The following is a 16,505-nucleotide window of genomic DNA, read 5'->3' on the forward strand; positions in this document are numbered from 1 at the left end:
AATAGAAGTGTTGAAATTTCCAGTTTATTGGCATTAGCCCGTCCTATTGTGGGGGAAGATTTGGCTTTAATAAAAAGAAAGTTGTATGATGTTTGTCTGCAGCTAAAACTGTTCATCCAGGAAATCCAAGAAAAGTGTGGGGCTGATATAATTTACGAAGGCGAAATTATAAATGTAGAGATTTTAGATTATGATGATTAATTTGTATTTGTAATAAAGATGCTAAAATAATTATTAATTGTTTGTTATTTGCGAAAAAATTGCATTGTTGCTTCCTTGTTTTTGAAAGAATTGCAAGTTGGTTATTATTGCAAGCTGTCAGCTGCTGCCGTACTTTCATTTTCATTTTGCGTAAATGATCGCGTAATTGTTAAGCTGCGACTTCGTTGATTACACGGAAAAGGTTTTGTGTAGATTTTTCTATCCGGCCCGTGTTGGCGCAATCAAAATGCTGTGATTTTGCTTTCCTTGCTAGGTAGCCTAAGATTTTTCCCTTTCATTAAGCTGTTGATAGCTGTTTTTTATTTGAATTATCTATTTAGGCCTATATGGCCTACCTTTTTTGTTATTTAAATTAAATTTAGACTATTTTTGAAATAGCTGCTTTTTTAACTAGGTACCTATCCTTAGAATTTTTTAGTTCTATTATTTTTCGCTATTTTGCGTATTTACCTATGGAAAATATTTTTGCATAAAACGTATTAAAAGTTTATTTTCTTTCTTTCTTTAGAGTATTTTGAGAAGATAGACATTTTGGCCTTTTGACTAATAGAGTTAGAATTAGAGTGAGCGAAAGTGATATAGTCTAAAAGTCGAGTGAAAGATAGATAGAATTAACATTTTATTCGGTTTCATACATTATTTACTTTTTTATAAAAAGATTGTTGATAATGCATTTTTTATGCGTTGGAGTTTTTTAGAGATACAGAAAATCTTATTTTTATGAGAAGTTTGAATATTAACACATGTTTTTTAATTCTTACATTCCTATCTATTTATACAGAGTTTTATTTTATATATATAGGAGCGATGCTACTCTTGTTTATTTTAATCGTATTCGAATAAATAATAGTTTGTTACAATTTGCAATTAATATATTTGATTAAATATGACATTAATAACATTGATTAAATATGATTAAATATTGGTTACAATATAGGTTAAATAAGATTAAATGTTGGATAAATATTTTATCTATTGCTATACTAAGACTATATTATGCAGTTGCAGTTGTTTTATTGATGCCTATTCATGCTGCCAATGGGTCATGGCCTGTCGTCTCTGGAGATGGTATGTCTGCGGCCGTCCCAGTGTGGTAGGTAGTGGTATTGGTCTGATCTTCTGATGTAAAATCTAGGTCTTCTCCTTTCTGGCAGATCCCACAAGTCTCTTTCATATTGCAGGCATATGCGTTTGAAGGTTGCCATTTCATGATCCAATTGTGATGGGTGTTGATATAAAACCTGTGGTAGTCGCTGGCTGTTGGGGCTTTCACGGTACCAGTAGACGAGGTTCTTGACGAAAGCCCGCCACTGGCCCGTTTTATATAGCCTGTGCGCCACTTGGCTCTTCAGATCTTCGTCGGGACTGTGATGCAAGACTATTGTATAATCACGGTACATCTGTTCCAGGAAACTCATATACTCCAGCGCTATTTTGTTGGCATCATATGCTGTGAGGTTGTGGTTGATGCTGCGGGCCAGGGATATCCTTGCGTAATGCATACGCAACCTGGGGATTGGGTCACCGTACATTTTAACTATTCTGCAATTGCGTATATTTTCACTTATTGTAGTTGTTTTAATTTATTTATATATGCGTATAACTGAATTGGAATATTATGGAAGTCTCCTTTCAAAAAACGGGTGTTGTAGTCTGTTTGAAAATCTTTTGGCGAGGTGAAGAAGTACTTTTAGCAATATTGGTCTTGTTGCTTTTCTGGAACTTTCTTTTAGGTAATTACCGCTGATTGGAAGGATTTTTTCCAATGTTCTACTAGTGGGTCAGTGTAGGCTTTTGAACTAGGAGTACTGTTTTGTAGTATTTCAAGCATAAGCTCTAACTGTCTGTAAATTTGAAGTAGCTCCATATATATAACATTCAATTCTAATGATAGGTTCTGTTTTATTTCAATTACTTCTCGTGACTTTAGGTTACACATTTTATTTTAGGTTTTTTATTGTCTGATTATTTTATTTTATTAATTTTATTAGTGTTTCACTAAACCAGCTAAAATTAATCTTACCTACTTTAGTAATTCTTTTTATTTTATTTCAGGTTTCTTGTCTTGGAAATGTGCTTTGGCTCGCCTGTGAAGTGAGGAGCCTAAAAAGGAAGATTTCGCAATCTAAAGAGGAAAACGACATTCTGCTGAAGAAAAACAAAACCGTTTGTGAGGATAAAAAGCGTCTGTTCAATGAATGCATGAATTTAAAGGCTGGTTGGGTTGAATATCACAGCCGATTTCTGGCGGCTAGCGCCCAGTTGGAGCGATTTCCATCTAGCTTGCGCAACCCCACATCCAAGTCCCTTCCCACATTGTATCCCTTGGGACCCTTGTGTCAAACCACGAGTGAGCCGGCAATTCCTCTGGATGACTTGGGTTATGACGCTGTTTATGCTGAAGTGTACGAGGTTGCCAGCAGGAGGCGGGAGGTACAACGCGAGCTACCACCTGTTCCAGAGAGTTGTGAAGTTGCTACTTTTGATACTGCTGCTGGAAGGTAGGGTTTATTCATTATTTTAAAGGAGCAAAGCTACTCTATTTCCAGAGGACATCGTTCTTTAATTTAGCTACTATTAAATACTTGATAGTGAATCTACTCTAGAACTAGATATGTTGTCTGATATGCTTCTTAATATTCTATTGGCTTTATTTATTTTATTGAATTTTTTAATGTCCCGGATGGTTATTAGCCTAAAATACCTAGCCATTTTACCGGGTAATTGGTAATCCCCTATAAGGTCCTCTTTTATTATCTTTATTTGGGTAGGGTTTACCTTTCTTATTTCGGTTGACCATATGTTCTTTATGGTAACTAATGGTCTTCCTATATGTAATATTACATAAACTATTAGATTAAATAGGGGCTTATTTTTTGCGTAGTAAACCTTTTTTAGGTTATCACGCCTTAGTACGCAAAACTGGCCCACTTTATAATTATGATCATGCCTATTCTTGTTTAATCTTTTTATTATTTTTTCTTGTCTAGCATATATAAAATCTTGTGTTTCTTTGTGTAGTTTTAGAAAAGGGGTCTGGGCATTTTCAAATCTGTCTGACATCGAATTTACATCAAATAGGAAATTAGGCCTAAATAGATTATCATTCTGCACTATTCCTCCCTCAAAGCCATAGAGGGAGAGAAAGTGCAAATTATAAGGGCTTAGCTTGGTGCCAATAAGTTTAATTGTATTTACAATATGAATGACTGTACATAGGGCTGTTTTTATTTTAATTTTATCTGAATGTGCTCTAGCAATTCTTACTAAGTTTTGGATAATTTTTATCCTATTCTCTATATTGCCCCTTGAGGCACTTTTATAAGCAGCACTGTCTAAAAATCTTGACCCAATATTCATTAAAAATTCTCTACTTTTACTATTTTTAATATTTACAGCATTATCGCTCCAAAAATATTTAACGTGACCATGTAATAACATATATTGGGCAATACCATTTTCAATATCAGCATAATTTAGTTTGGGCAAGAAATGTAGTGTAATATATTGGGTACACACGTCCATAAAAACCAAAATTCCGCTTATTCCGTCTATGTCAGACAGTTTTGAAAATTCCAGAATGTCCATAGCCACAACATTATTTCTAAATTGATTATTTCTATTTATAGAGGTCATTCTTTTTAACCTTAAGTGATTAGATTTACTCTTTATACATGTATAACATAGGCTAACTATGGCTTTTACTATTTTAAATAATTTCATTTTATACTGTACATAAAAAGTGGATATTATATTCTTATATACCCTTGATTCTCCAGCATGTACCATATCCCTGTGCATAGTGGCTACTAAAAACCCATATAGTGGGTAGGGAAGGATTAATAAGTTATTCTTGTACTTAAGTGTGGCTGGATTCAGGTCATTTGATAAGTTTTCTCTTATTTGTAATTGAATAAAAGTAGATCTTTCAAATATTCTCAATCTTTCAAAAGTTGCATTGGCATTTGGTAACAATATTTCACTTTCATTATCTTTAGAGGAGCTTAAAGTTGTATTAGATAAGTTTTGTTCATTATCATGGGGTTGGTTTAAAAAGTTATTTATTACATCTTGTCTCATTTGTTCCCTTTCTTCCCTGTCAGGTTTTTTATTTAACATTTGCTCAAATTTTCCCATTTTTGGATCTTTCATGGCCTTGTTTGAGCTATGTCCCACTGTACTATGATCTTGAGTATTTAACAGCCCTTCAGAAAAAGATTTTATGCTATCTGTATTTATGTCTTTATTTGTACTTTTTGAATTTTCAAATGTTGATTTTGTATTTTTCTCAGAGATTTCAGGGAGGGTAGGTACAGGATTATTTTCTAAAAATTGATCATTTTCTGGCAAAATATTTATAGGATTATTTATGGGAACTGTATTTCTTTCAGGGATAATTGGGGAATTTATCACTATATTTGGTTCTGACTTTTGTGATGAAACTATTTCATTTTTATCTTTTATGGAAATATCCCTTGTTTGTGGATTTGTTAATATTAGTGTATCTCTGTTTTGTGTATTCACACTGTTTGAATCATTCATTTTATTTGTTAAGATAAGTGTGTCCCTATTTTGTGTGTTCACACTATTTGAATCATTCATTTTATTTGTTAAGATAAGTGTGTCCCTATTTTGTGTGTTCACACTATTTGAATCATTCATTTTATTTTCTGACATTTCAGGAACAGGGATAGTTTTATTTTTATCCGAGTTAACTATGTTATTTTGCTCGGTATTTTTATTGCTTTTATTTACTGTAGGAGCTTTAGGTAACAGTTGATCCATTAATTGCTGAGGCAATGATTTGGATTTAACTGTTTCCTCTTGTTTTTTAACAAGTTTTTTATCTTTTTTATTTCTCCTATTTTTAGCTGTTTTAGTCATTTCTTCATATCTTTTTAATACTTCTTCAGCTTTACCTCTTGTTACCGCCAAAATTTTAACTTCCTTATTTATGAAACTTTCCTTATCTCGAGTAATGGGGTTTGCGTCATATATTGCAAAATTTTCCCCTTGATAGACTGGTTTTATTTCCTCCACCTGAAGGTCTAGCCTTTCAGAAGCATGGGGCATTAATCTACTAATAAAATCGGCTAATTGTTCATCTGTTCGAATACTAAGGAAAGAAACAGCCTTACCGAACCAATACAATATTTTTTGGCTCAAATAATCCAACTTGGATTTGCGATTTTCTATCTTTTTATTTCTGAGAATTTTGAAGCATGCTACGTTATCTGTTAATATTAGTGTTCTTGTTTGTTTTATTTCCACCTCGAAGAACGTAAGTCCTTCGTAGATGGCTAAAATTTCCAAGTACACTATACCAGTGGTCTCCATAACTTTGGGGGCCACTGTTTTTGAAAAGAAACCTAAGATTTTTCCTCTTAAGCCAATATCATTTAAATTATTTTTCATACTTTTTTCTAATAAAGTATAGACTTCTCTGTCCGAGACATCTAAGTTTTTTACTGTCTTTTTATAAGTGGTCTGTTTATTTTCAAAACTTTCTCGTACTCCAAGATAATAATAATATTCTTTATTAATAAAAATTATTATTTCAGAGCTCGAGGTCTCCGAGAACCGCTGGCTAACAAAGGACTCGAGAACTGAACCATCTTTACTTGACAGGTAAATTAATCTTAATCGGTGTTTTGTAAACACAGAGTACGAAAGTAACAGGAATGTCTGTACGTACGGATCATTTAATTCAAGCGCCCCAGCTCTAAGATGGTTGATCTTTTCTATATACAATTTATTTAACTCCTTTTTAGTCCTCTCTATTCCGTCGGAGGTAACTTCTAAAAGGTAGCTTAAATGACTATACATTGTAAAATGGTTTGAAAATATTTTATACCATCCTTCGAATGAACTAGATAAATCTAGCTTCAAAAAGATAGTTATTTGATATAATAAATTTAAATAATTTGCGTCTTTGAACAATACCCCTATCTGTTCATGGTTGCCAAAGTATTCATTTAATTCTATTGGCATTTCTTGGAATGTAGGAATCTCCTGTTCAAAAAGATCCTTTAATTCGAAGCCCAGCAAGCTTGCCCCTATGGCATGCTTGCTGGCATCCGTGTATAACAGTTGAAGATCTACATTCCTGGTAGATTCATTGAATAGGTCACCCGAGGCGAGTAATTCCTTAATGGCATTAAAATGGCCCTCTGCCTCGGGGTCCCAATCAAAGTTTCTAACCTGTTTAAATAAAGCATTCATATGGCCATGGATAGGTAGGGGTAATAAACTGCGATAATATTGCAGGTTACCAATAAATGATTGGAGTTCCTTTAAGTTCTTTGGTGCTTTTAGCTGCATGATATATTTGACCTTTTTATCGGGCATTGTAATACGCCCCTGGCCAATTTAGTACCCTAGTACTATTACTTTATCTTTAGTTAAATCTGTACAAAAAGTGCATTTATCTAGATTTAGTTTTAAGTTGAGCCTATTTAGTCTTTCTAGAAATATTTCTAGTTTGGCAAGGTGTTCCTCGATGTCTTCTTTAAGCCATGAGAAGATTGAGAGGTCATCGAACCAAACTAGCAATAGTTCTATTATCTCATTTATTTTCATCTTGTTAAGATGAATATTGGACAATATGTAGTGCAATAATAAACTAGGTGTTCCTGCATAGCCCGTTATTGCCCTTTTGAAACGGAAGCAGCCGAAGCTGGTAACTATGCAGGACACACCGCTGTCCAATACTTTCTGAGATAATTTTAAGTTATAAAAGGCATTTTTTATATCTACAAAAGTTCCATATCTTACTTTAGGCAGTAGATTTTTTAGCCTGTTCATCGGATCCATTGTGATCGATGACACGCTATAAGGTATACTTGCATTAACCCCCCGGGAGTCAATTATTATTCGGGGAGGGGCCTGTTTATCCTTCCTACTGGTAAGGAAAACAGGCGATCCAAATTGTTGGCTAGGAGGGGAACATTCTATTATGTCTAATTTTAAACAAAGATCTATAAAATATCTTAAATGCAAAGTATCCGTCAGTGACAAATTATAAATTTTTGTATTTTTGTCATAATTTTCGGGGCATGGAAAGTCCATTTCTTCTATACTTTCCCCGATATCAAAGTTATGAGAAGCTCCGCTCTCAAACTTTAATAAGAGCTTAGCTACTCTAAGTTTTACATCTTGGTCCTCTATGTATTTTAACTTTTCTAATATTTGTTCTAGACTTAGTGGAGGTGGGGGTAGGGGCGCAGTCAATTCTATCCCTTCTTTATTATCCCCAAAAATATCCGCTATTTCTTCTAGACTGAGTTCATTTATATTTTCATTATTAGAGCTATTAACATTAGAGTTTACATTGTTTATTTTTACTTTAGAAATTACATTATTTATTTTAACATGAGTTTGATCTTTTTTGAAGATCTTAGAGTGGGGCCTCGTCAGTTTTTTCTAACAATCTTGAATGGTATTTTATCTACTATATATTTTACTATATTCATACTATATTTTTTAATATATCTAAATGTATTTTTTATTTTATTTAGGATGGGTTTAATAAAATACTTGCCGAGCCTGGAAAATATGCTAGAATTTTTATTTATTTTATTAAGCTGCTCTTTAATTCCAGTATTTTTTCCTACTATTGCAATTGATTTTATTGAACCCATTTTTGGAGCTTCAAAGCCTTTAATTTTAATTTGTGTTTTATTTTCAGGTTGGAAAGGGATTAGAGATATCACGAATCCTCCTTCATGAAGAACCAGTGGTTTGCTGCTGATATTTTCTACATACACAGCGAGTTGATCCTTCCCTTCCCGTCTAATATTGTAGACCCTATACTTAAGCTTAATTTGATGGTTGTGATTCGATAGGTGTGGTATAAAGTGTTCATTACTATTTTTATTTTTGACTTCCATTTCAACTAATTTTGTTTCCCCTTGGGCTATATCTAGTTTGTGTAAATTAACTGCATAGGGGTTTTTTATTTGTCTTCTATTTGGGTTTAACTCTATAAAAACTCGCTCGCCTTTCACTTGCATACTGATATTGCATGTGACAAGGAAAGGGCGTCCTAATAGGCATATATTTTTCTCTTTTAGTATATGAAAATCTAAGAACACTTTTCCCACACCTTCGAACTCACACCCCAGGCGCCTTGCATCTATGACGTTTATAGGCTTTCCTTCGACGGAGGAAAGCCTATAAGCCGAACAAAGTTCCATCTCATGGTAATTTGGCAACACTTTTAGTAATAAATTTTCGGAGACGCAGTTGACGGATGCTCCGGTATCCAATTCAAAAATAATCTTGTTGCCATTTATTGCCATGGGAATTTGGATCTTGTCAAGGACGCCAAGATTTGATTTTATTGTCTTTATAGTGATTGGTTCCTCAAGTTTGTCCATATCAATAATGTCGGTCCTGCGCTCCGCTAAATACAGAAGAAATTGTCTCCCGTTTGGTATGTTGACATAAAATAGTATTAATGCCAACAGACCAATCGGCGCGAGAGAATGACCCAGTATAAGCGTTGTCATCAGGACCAGCAATATTGCCATGAACTTATTTTGAGAAGGAAAGTCGTGCAGATAGCTAATAAAGGACACTGCTTTAGCTATTTTTGCGCGACTTTCACAGTTTAGAGCATTTTTATAATGTGACTTAATTTTTATACTGCTTTCAGACTTATCGAAATCAGATAATGACCGCGACGTTTCATCGGATTCATGTGGCCCATTGTTTATCCTGTCTTGGTCTTCTAACGTTTCCAGGTAAATACTTCCTGTATAGATAGTTTGGACCTCTGTTTTTTCACCTGTATTTTGTTTTAAGTCCAAATCGATTTTTGCTATGGTTTGATTTAAACTGTTTAAATGTTCTTCTACGGTTTTATTGCCATTATATTCAAAACCTTCAAAAATCTTATCTAACCCTGATACTGATATTGAGGGAGGCTTGGCTTCATCCTCATTTAAGCTTAAATCGCCACTATCTAAGTCACTCATGTCTGTATCTGAGTCTGTATCACTACTTAGATCTATTCTGTCAATTTCAGCTTTTATTTCTTCCCTACTTAAACCTGTAATTTCGGTTAATAAGTCCGTTTCATTTATATCGTATTCAGGGGTATCTTCCATTAAAGGATTTTCGTTAAAAAGATTACTTAAATCATTATCGTCTAATGGAAGCGTTTCAGTCACATTTTTTATTTCATTAACACAGACTTTTGGGTATAATGAATCCGTGGAGCTAGTATTAATATTTAATTTACTTTTTTCTTCAGAATTATCCTGGAGAGATTGACCGGTCTGTAAGTCATGGATCTCAGTTTTTGGACAGGTAATATTTTCATTATTTTGGATTTCAGTTTTTTCTTTATTTTGGTTTTCAGTATCTACTTTGCTTATAGTTAATTTTTCATCTTGATATGCTAATTTTTTATCAGAGCTTAATATTATGCTTTCTGATTTTGTTTCCTTAATATTATTACTTTCTATAGACGGGCCTTCTATTGTTTGAGTATTATTTGTTCCACTTTCTTTTTCTATAATATTATTTACAAAATTAATTTTATTATTTACAAGACCTTTATTCGTGGAACCATCTATATTTTCAGCACTTTTTATTTCTTTATCTATATTATTAATTAAAAGACCTTTAATATCTGAATTTTCAGTATTTTTTGTTTCTTTATCTACATTATTATTATTTGTGTTTAGGCTTAATGAGATTGAGAATGGAATGGTTAACTTGGCTCCGTCTATATTAGGTAAGTTATTCCCTTGAACAGGGGTGCCGGGTATGTCCCAAGAATTCGCAATATACGGTAACTGTTCTATAAGTTGTATGTTTTTGATTTCTTGAGATATACTCGGCGGCCTTAGCCGTTTTTTTCCGCCGGCGCAGGAAGCTTGCAAGACGACAAAGGATGATGTCGTCTTGTAATGCCATAATGCATACAACGTGGGCATTGTTCTTGCGCCGGTGTTGTGTTAGGATACGTAGGACAATCAGCGCTACCATGGGTGTCAGAATTGCACAAAAGGCATACAATCCTGTTGTTCAATGCCTTTTCTTTGGTCTTTTTATCCCACCATTCTGCATTTGCCTTTCTTATTTCTGGATCTGGATGCCTAAGACAATGTTTGCTCCAGTGAGGCTTTTTACAATGTTCGCAAGTAGGCTTTGGTTTGGTTGATATTTCCTGTGTGGGGTTTTGGTCCTTTTTAGAATTTCCCCCTTTATTATTATTATTATTGGCTTTGTTTTGTTCAATTTTTGGTTTGTCATTTTTTGGTTTGTCCTCTTTTCCTACTTGGTTTACATTTGCATTTCTTTGTCTGTCCATCTTTCTTTTTCTTTCAATTGCTGAGGTGTAAAAGCTTCTATTATTACTAAACCAGCTCAAGATTGTCTCTTTCGAGCAGTTAGGTACGTTTGTACTAGACAAAAATGCAGATTGCAATAATGGTGGTACTAAATAGGTACATATTTTTTCCCTAAGTTTTGCCATTTGATTTTCTTGACTGTTGCCTGTTTTTTGCAACATGGCTGCCAAGTTTATTACTGTCCTGTTAGGTCTGTCTTCGTCCTCAGGGGAAATTCTATAGGTATGGAATTTCCGTTCGTAGTCCTGAGGATTAAGCAATTCGGCACCTATGGTAGTTAAGATTGATTTTACGAAGTCTTGAGCACTAAGGGCATTAGGATCTATTTCTAGCATATCTAGTTTATTCCTTGATTCTGTATTAAAGTAGTGAATAAGAATATTATTATATGAACTATGGGTGAAGGGGTCTTCGTATTCTTCCAAGTATTTAAAAGTGCTAAAAAAAGTATACGGGTTGGTGCTTTCCCCGTAGCTATTGGGTATTTTACCTAGCACTTTTATCTGCTTGAAGATGCGATCATGTTGACAACTTCCCCAAATTAAGTTATTTGGTATTAATTTTAATATTTTTGCAATATTTAGGTCTGTGGCTGTAGCATTCTGCTGTAACAGTGTCTGGAGGATGTGTATTTGAGACTGGGAGAACATATTTCCAAGTAAGTTATTGTCTTGAGATGTCTCTCTATGTCTATTATCTCTATTTGTTCTTGGAATCCTTCTATCTGATTCTGTGTCTGACGAACTTGTACTAGAACTAGGACCACTACTGTCGTCGTGTCTATTCATTCTTCTTGGCATGGAGAAGCTTTGTCTATCCTTGTGACTATTGTCTTTATCCTTATTATGTCTTGACTTTGACTTGTCCTTTTCGTGTTTATAACGACTGCCATGTCTATCATGATGTTGGTCATGGCGTTCATGATCTTCATGACCATGAGGATTAAGGGGATCATACATTCTATCAGGCCTTTCAGAATGTTTTTTATCTTTCTTTTTGTCAGAATATTCACTGTTATAGCTAGAGTCTGATTCATAACCCGAAAAATCAGATGATGGTTTTACTCTTTTTTTGGGTTTATTAGTATTGTGTTCTTGCTTTATTGTTTGGATATTTTGTTCTTCTCCAAGTATTGGAGAAGTATTTTGTACATGAATTTGTGGCCTTGTTATTATGCGATTATTATGTCGCCGCGGCCTATTGTTTAGTACAAGCATTGTTGTTGCTGCCCTAATTTCTGGCCTAACATGTACTCGAGGTATTTCCTCGATTTCGTCTTCTATTTCATCAAGTCTTAAATAGTGGTTTACTGCATTATTTAGTCCAGGTTGATAGTCTGGATTATAGGGTGGTGGATTTAATATTTCATCATCTATCTGATCGATAATATTATCTTCCATCTTAGCTTATTGTTGAGTTTTTGTGTTCGATATTTAAAACAATTTTTAAGATGTTAGGTAGTTAAAATTTCTCAACTTTTTATTTTTTGTATATTTTTTATTTGACTTTTTATACTTTATTCTGAGTCAGAATGATAGATGTTATCAGGTGGACTACCTCCAACTATTATTGATCCACCTATATAATTTCTAAAATAATCTCTAAACTCAGGATATCTTTCTAGAGTTCTATTAATTCCAAAATGACTAAAGGCATATGGGCCAGCTATTTCTGGATTTACTTCTTGATTATCATATGGTGAATTATTATCAAGATTTCTATTTGTATCTCTATCTCCTATAGTTGTATTGTCTTGTCTTATTAAATTATATCTATTTCGGATTAATCTTTTAACTGCTTGATATAGAAATTTTGTATTTTCCCCGAATTTAATTGAGAAATTTGCTTCATAAACATAAAGAGTATTATTTTGATCTATTGGTTGATTTAGAGTTTTCTTTCTTATATAAAATTTAATAATAATTAATTCAAAGATGTTTATTATCAACCTAAAAAAGTAATGGAACATAAATTTACTTTTGTTGCCTCTATTTTTGGTAGACAAACTTTAGTTTTACTATATTTCGCTTTTTATGGATGTTTTTACTGATAAGATTTTAGTGGCGTTAAGCCATTTTCTCCCCTAAAAGAAAAAAATTTAAATCTTACCTGGGTTAATCCGTAGGTAACGGAACCAATTATTATGCTTCACTACCCGGTTCCCGGAACAGTCGCGTCCTTCAGTCACACTACTATGGCCAAGGCGCTGCGCTCTCACCTCCTCTCCCGGTCCAAGCTCGATTCAGTGAAACACTAATATCTGTCTGATTAGAAATACCATCCAATGAAATGACTATTTATACTCAAAAACCAAATCACTAGATAATAGATTACTAAGCAGTAGATATATAATTTGTCTAAAAACCCTATTCCGAAAATAGCGTGTTATTAACGGTTTCAGGAATGTATATCAACGATCATACGTCTATTGGAAATCAAACTTTTAGGTTATTGATGCCCTATATAAAATTTTAATTAAATATTTTAGGCCAAGATCTATAGATTAAGTTCTTACCGACTTACACAATATTGGGGCGGATCCACTAACCAACCTGCGACCACGATAAGGTAGCCGGCTTACGGTGTTATCTTAAAGTCTTGGCGTCAAATATACAAAGTTCCCTAATATTTTATACTAAGGTTCGTCGAATAAGCCAGATCTGAGCTAACAGACCAGCTAACCAACCGTGAGATAACGTCAGGTCGTCTCTGGTGTTATGTCAGAAACTTAATACAAATTATTGAGAAATAAAATTCCGTCCAACCTCAGAGTAAGATCCCCGCTCGGGTTCACTAACCAGCCTTTAGACAACTATATGTTAGCCTTTGGTGTTATCCTATGGTATAGGAATTATACTGCTAAAGAAATAAAACCTGTCAGAGTCTCAGATTCATCAGGCGATTCCGGAATATGGAATCTATTGTGATATCTTAAGGTCCGAACAAATATTATTCTTTGTACTTAATCTTAATAACTACCTATTAATATTAGCCCATAGGGGCTTAAACCCTATTATTTCCCCCCTATACCTAAAACATAAACAAAGTTTGGTAATATCTCAGATCTTTATTTTTAAGGAAATTGAATAATTTTATTTAACAAAATCTATTTTATTTTAGGTATGTTATGGCCAAAGATCTCAGAGAGAAGTTTTACTCAAGCTAAGTTCTAGTCAAAGATTTAACCCGACTTATCCCTTAAGAAATTTGACTGGTGATTTGTCTTGCTATATCACAACTGACTCTATAGCCCGAATGGGCCACATTTTATAGGCCTGACTTCCCAGCTAACTGGGCAGAGCCTACTATCCAAGCAGAGTATCACCAAATGCTTCTCTTTTAACTTCTCTTTGAGACATTTGAAAAATCATTGAGTGTTTATACAAAGTGATAAGATAACAAATTAAAATTGTAAAGTGATCACATTGTATTTCTGCACATGTTAAAAATTGAAGGTATGGAATCAGTGATTTCAACGAGTCCTATGCTTGAGAGATTTAAGCCAACAACTGTTCTCGTGGTCTTAAAGAGCTATTAAACTTATATAAGATCACAAGCAGAAACTCTCTGAAACCAGAAAATCCACACCATTGTTATTGTTATACTAGAAAATATTTGACTATTGATTTAACTATTTTCGTGGTTTTGTATGAATTACCATAAAAAGGATTAAGTTTTGATTCAACGACTAAATGCATAAAGGAGAGATCTTTAAAGGGAAGTATTAATTTGCACATATGTGGGTAAAATTATGACATGGGGGAAGGCTTATTTTTTCATGTGTTAACTCGTGGAAAACTCTTATGGTGCCTTTCAGCTTATTGAATTCGTACTTAACCAGATGTTTTTATAAATCTTTATTTTTGAGAGAATTATTTTTTGTTCTAAATATAATTTCATCATAAATAAGAAGGCAAAATAATACGCATATTCTATTGGTGGAAAAGTTATAGGCACATAATTATAATTCATTTTAAACATAACTAGATTTATCTGGATTATCTATTTATTTGATGTTTCTTTGAAAAATAATATAGAAGTTAAATTAGGATCTACTTTTCTCCCTTGCGAGGCTACTCTACAATTTTCTGTATGTTGTAAAATGACTAAGAGGGCGAAATGTTGATCCATGGTCCAGTAGATCAACAACTTGTTCCAAATAATGCTAAGTTTTCTGGTCTCATGACTAGACCTAAGCCTAATGGTGCTGTCAGGATTATTCTAAACCTTAGTGCTCCATCTGGTAGCTCTGTTAATGATGGCATTGATAATGATGAATATCCAGCGTTTATGTCTTCTACTACAGATTGGCTGAGAGTTTTAAATAAAGTCGGCTTAAGATGTTATATCAGCAAAACAGATTTTTCTGATGCTTATAAGCATATATCTGTAGCTAAGGATGATACAGATCTACAGTGGTTTCGATGGTTAGGGAAAGCATTCAAAGAACTATGTCTAATTTTTGGAGCTGTTAGCAGTGCTGGTATATTTGATGCTGTAGCCAAGATCATCCTTTTTATAGTCATTAAAAAGGCTAACTTCTTTCCTGACCAATGTATTCAGCATCTAGATGACATTTGTGCTGCTGCTTCTGAAAATTCAAATCTGCTTCATAAGTTTGATGACAAATTTTTTGAGATTGCTGCCTTGCTTGGTGTGAAGTTAGCTCCCAGAGATGATCCAACTAAGTCTTTTGGACCATGTACCAAGGGAGTTGTACTTGGAGTAGAATATGACACAGTAGCCTGGACATGGGGTCTTCCAGCTGAGAAATTGGTCAGGTTGCAGAAATGTCTTTTAGATGCTTTTGATTCTGAGTTTGTGTTGCAGAGAGACATGTGGTCAATAGCAGGTAAAATAATTAATGTGAAGCCCTTGATACCTGGTGGAAAGTTTCATGTAGACCATATCATTAGAGCAATGGGACACTCAACAGTTGGCACTGATAAAGTTTACATAACACCATGCTTGAGGAAACAGTTATGTTTTTGGTATCATATTTTGCCAGTCTGCTCTGGTAGAGTAGCAATTCCAGATCCTGATAGATGTCTTCCTCCTTGGACATTTAATGTTTATACTGATGCAGCTGGTGGTTCATCTCAAAACAACTGGCATGGGGTTGGTGCTGTAACTAGTTTTTGGTGGTCTTATATTCCTTGGTCTAAAGCTATAAACCTGGGAAGAGATGCTGGCAATGGCAGACGGCTGAATAGGGTAATGTCAGCTTTGGAACTTGTAGGACCATTGTTGGTTGTGGCAGCTGGCTATAGATGGTGCAGAAACAGTTGTGTTAGAGTGTGGGTTGACAACAGTGCTTCTGTGTGTATCTTTAACAAAGGATATAGTTCATCATGTAGGTTGTCTTCTACCATTGTCAAAGCAATATCTACAGTGGCTGCTGGTATAAATTGTAGAATAGAGATTCAGAAGATAACTAGATGTTCAAATGAGTATGCAGTGATGGCAGATTTCTTATCCAAGGGCCAATTTCTTAAATTTTATCAATTGGCTAAAGCTCAAAAGGCAAATATTCCAGTAGACATGGCTATAGTTCCTAAAGCTGTTAAAGTTTGGCTGTCTAACCCATGCGAGGATGACTTACTTGGTCACAAGATATTGCTGGAGTTGGCTGATCACACTGATGTTCTCAGCTACAACTGCTAGGATAGTAGGGATAATTTGGACTCGGCTTCGTCATTTTGGGGTTGTTTTCATGTTTCAATCATTTTAAACCTCTTAATTTTAATGTCTTAAAAAAATAAATTAAAGTTTATAAGACAATTCATTATTCTGAAATTAAAGATTTCAGGTTTGGTTTGGCAGAATTTTAAATCTGTTAAAATTTTGCCAAATATTTATTTTTAAATTTATTTTTGCAACCCTTGTTCTATAGTCTTTATTCTATGTTGGGTAGAGACATAG

The 16,505-nt window shown here is 34.0% G+C and overlaps 1 protein-coding gene across 1 annotated transcript; it reads left to right on the plus strand.

The window, feature by feature from the left end:
- The first annotated feature begins 14,702 nt into the window (after positions 1 to 14,702).
- On the plus strand, positions 14,703 to 16,247 carry LOC145312595 (uncharacterized). The gene has a single exon (XM_080151851.1). It carries the CDS (start codon positions 14,703 to 14,705, stop codon positions 16,245 to 16,247), a length of 1,545 nt encoding a protein of 514 aa, XP_080007977.1.
- Positions 16,248 to 16,505: the final 258 nt, after the last annotated feature.

Source organism: Acartia tonsa, chromosome 2, assembly GCF_053477335.1.
Source record: "Acartia tonsa isolate MP-2025a chromosome 2, ASM5347733v1, whole genome shotgun sequence".
In the NCBI taxonomy this organism is placed as follows: Eukaryota; Metazoa; Arthropoda; class Copepoda; order Calanoida; family Acartiidae; genus Acartia; species Acartia tonsa.

Coding starts and splice junctions, on each gene's coding strand:
- LOC145312595 (XM_080151851.1), top strand. CDS start 14,703: ATGTTGATCCATGGTCCAGTAGATCAACAACTTGTTCCAAATAATGCT.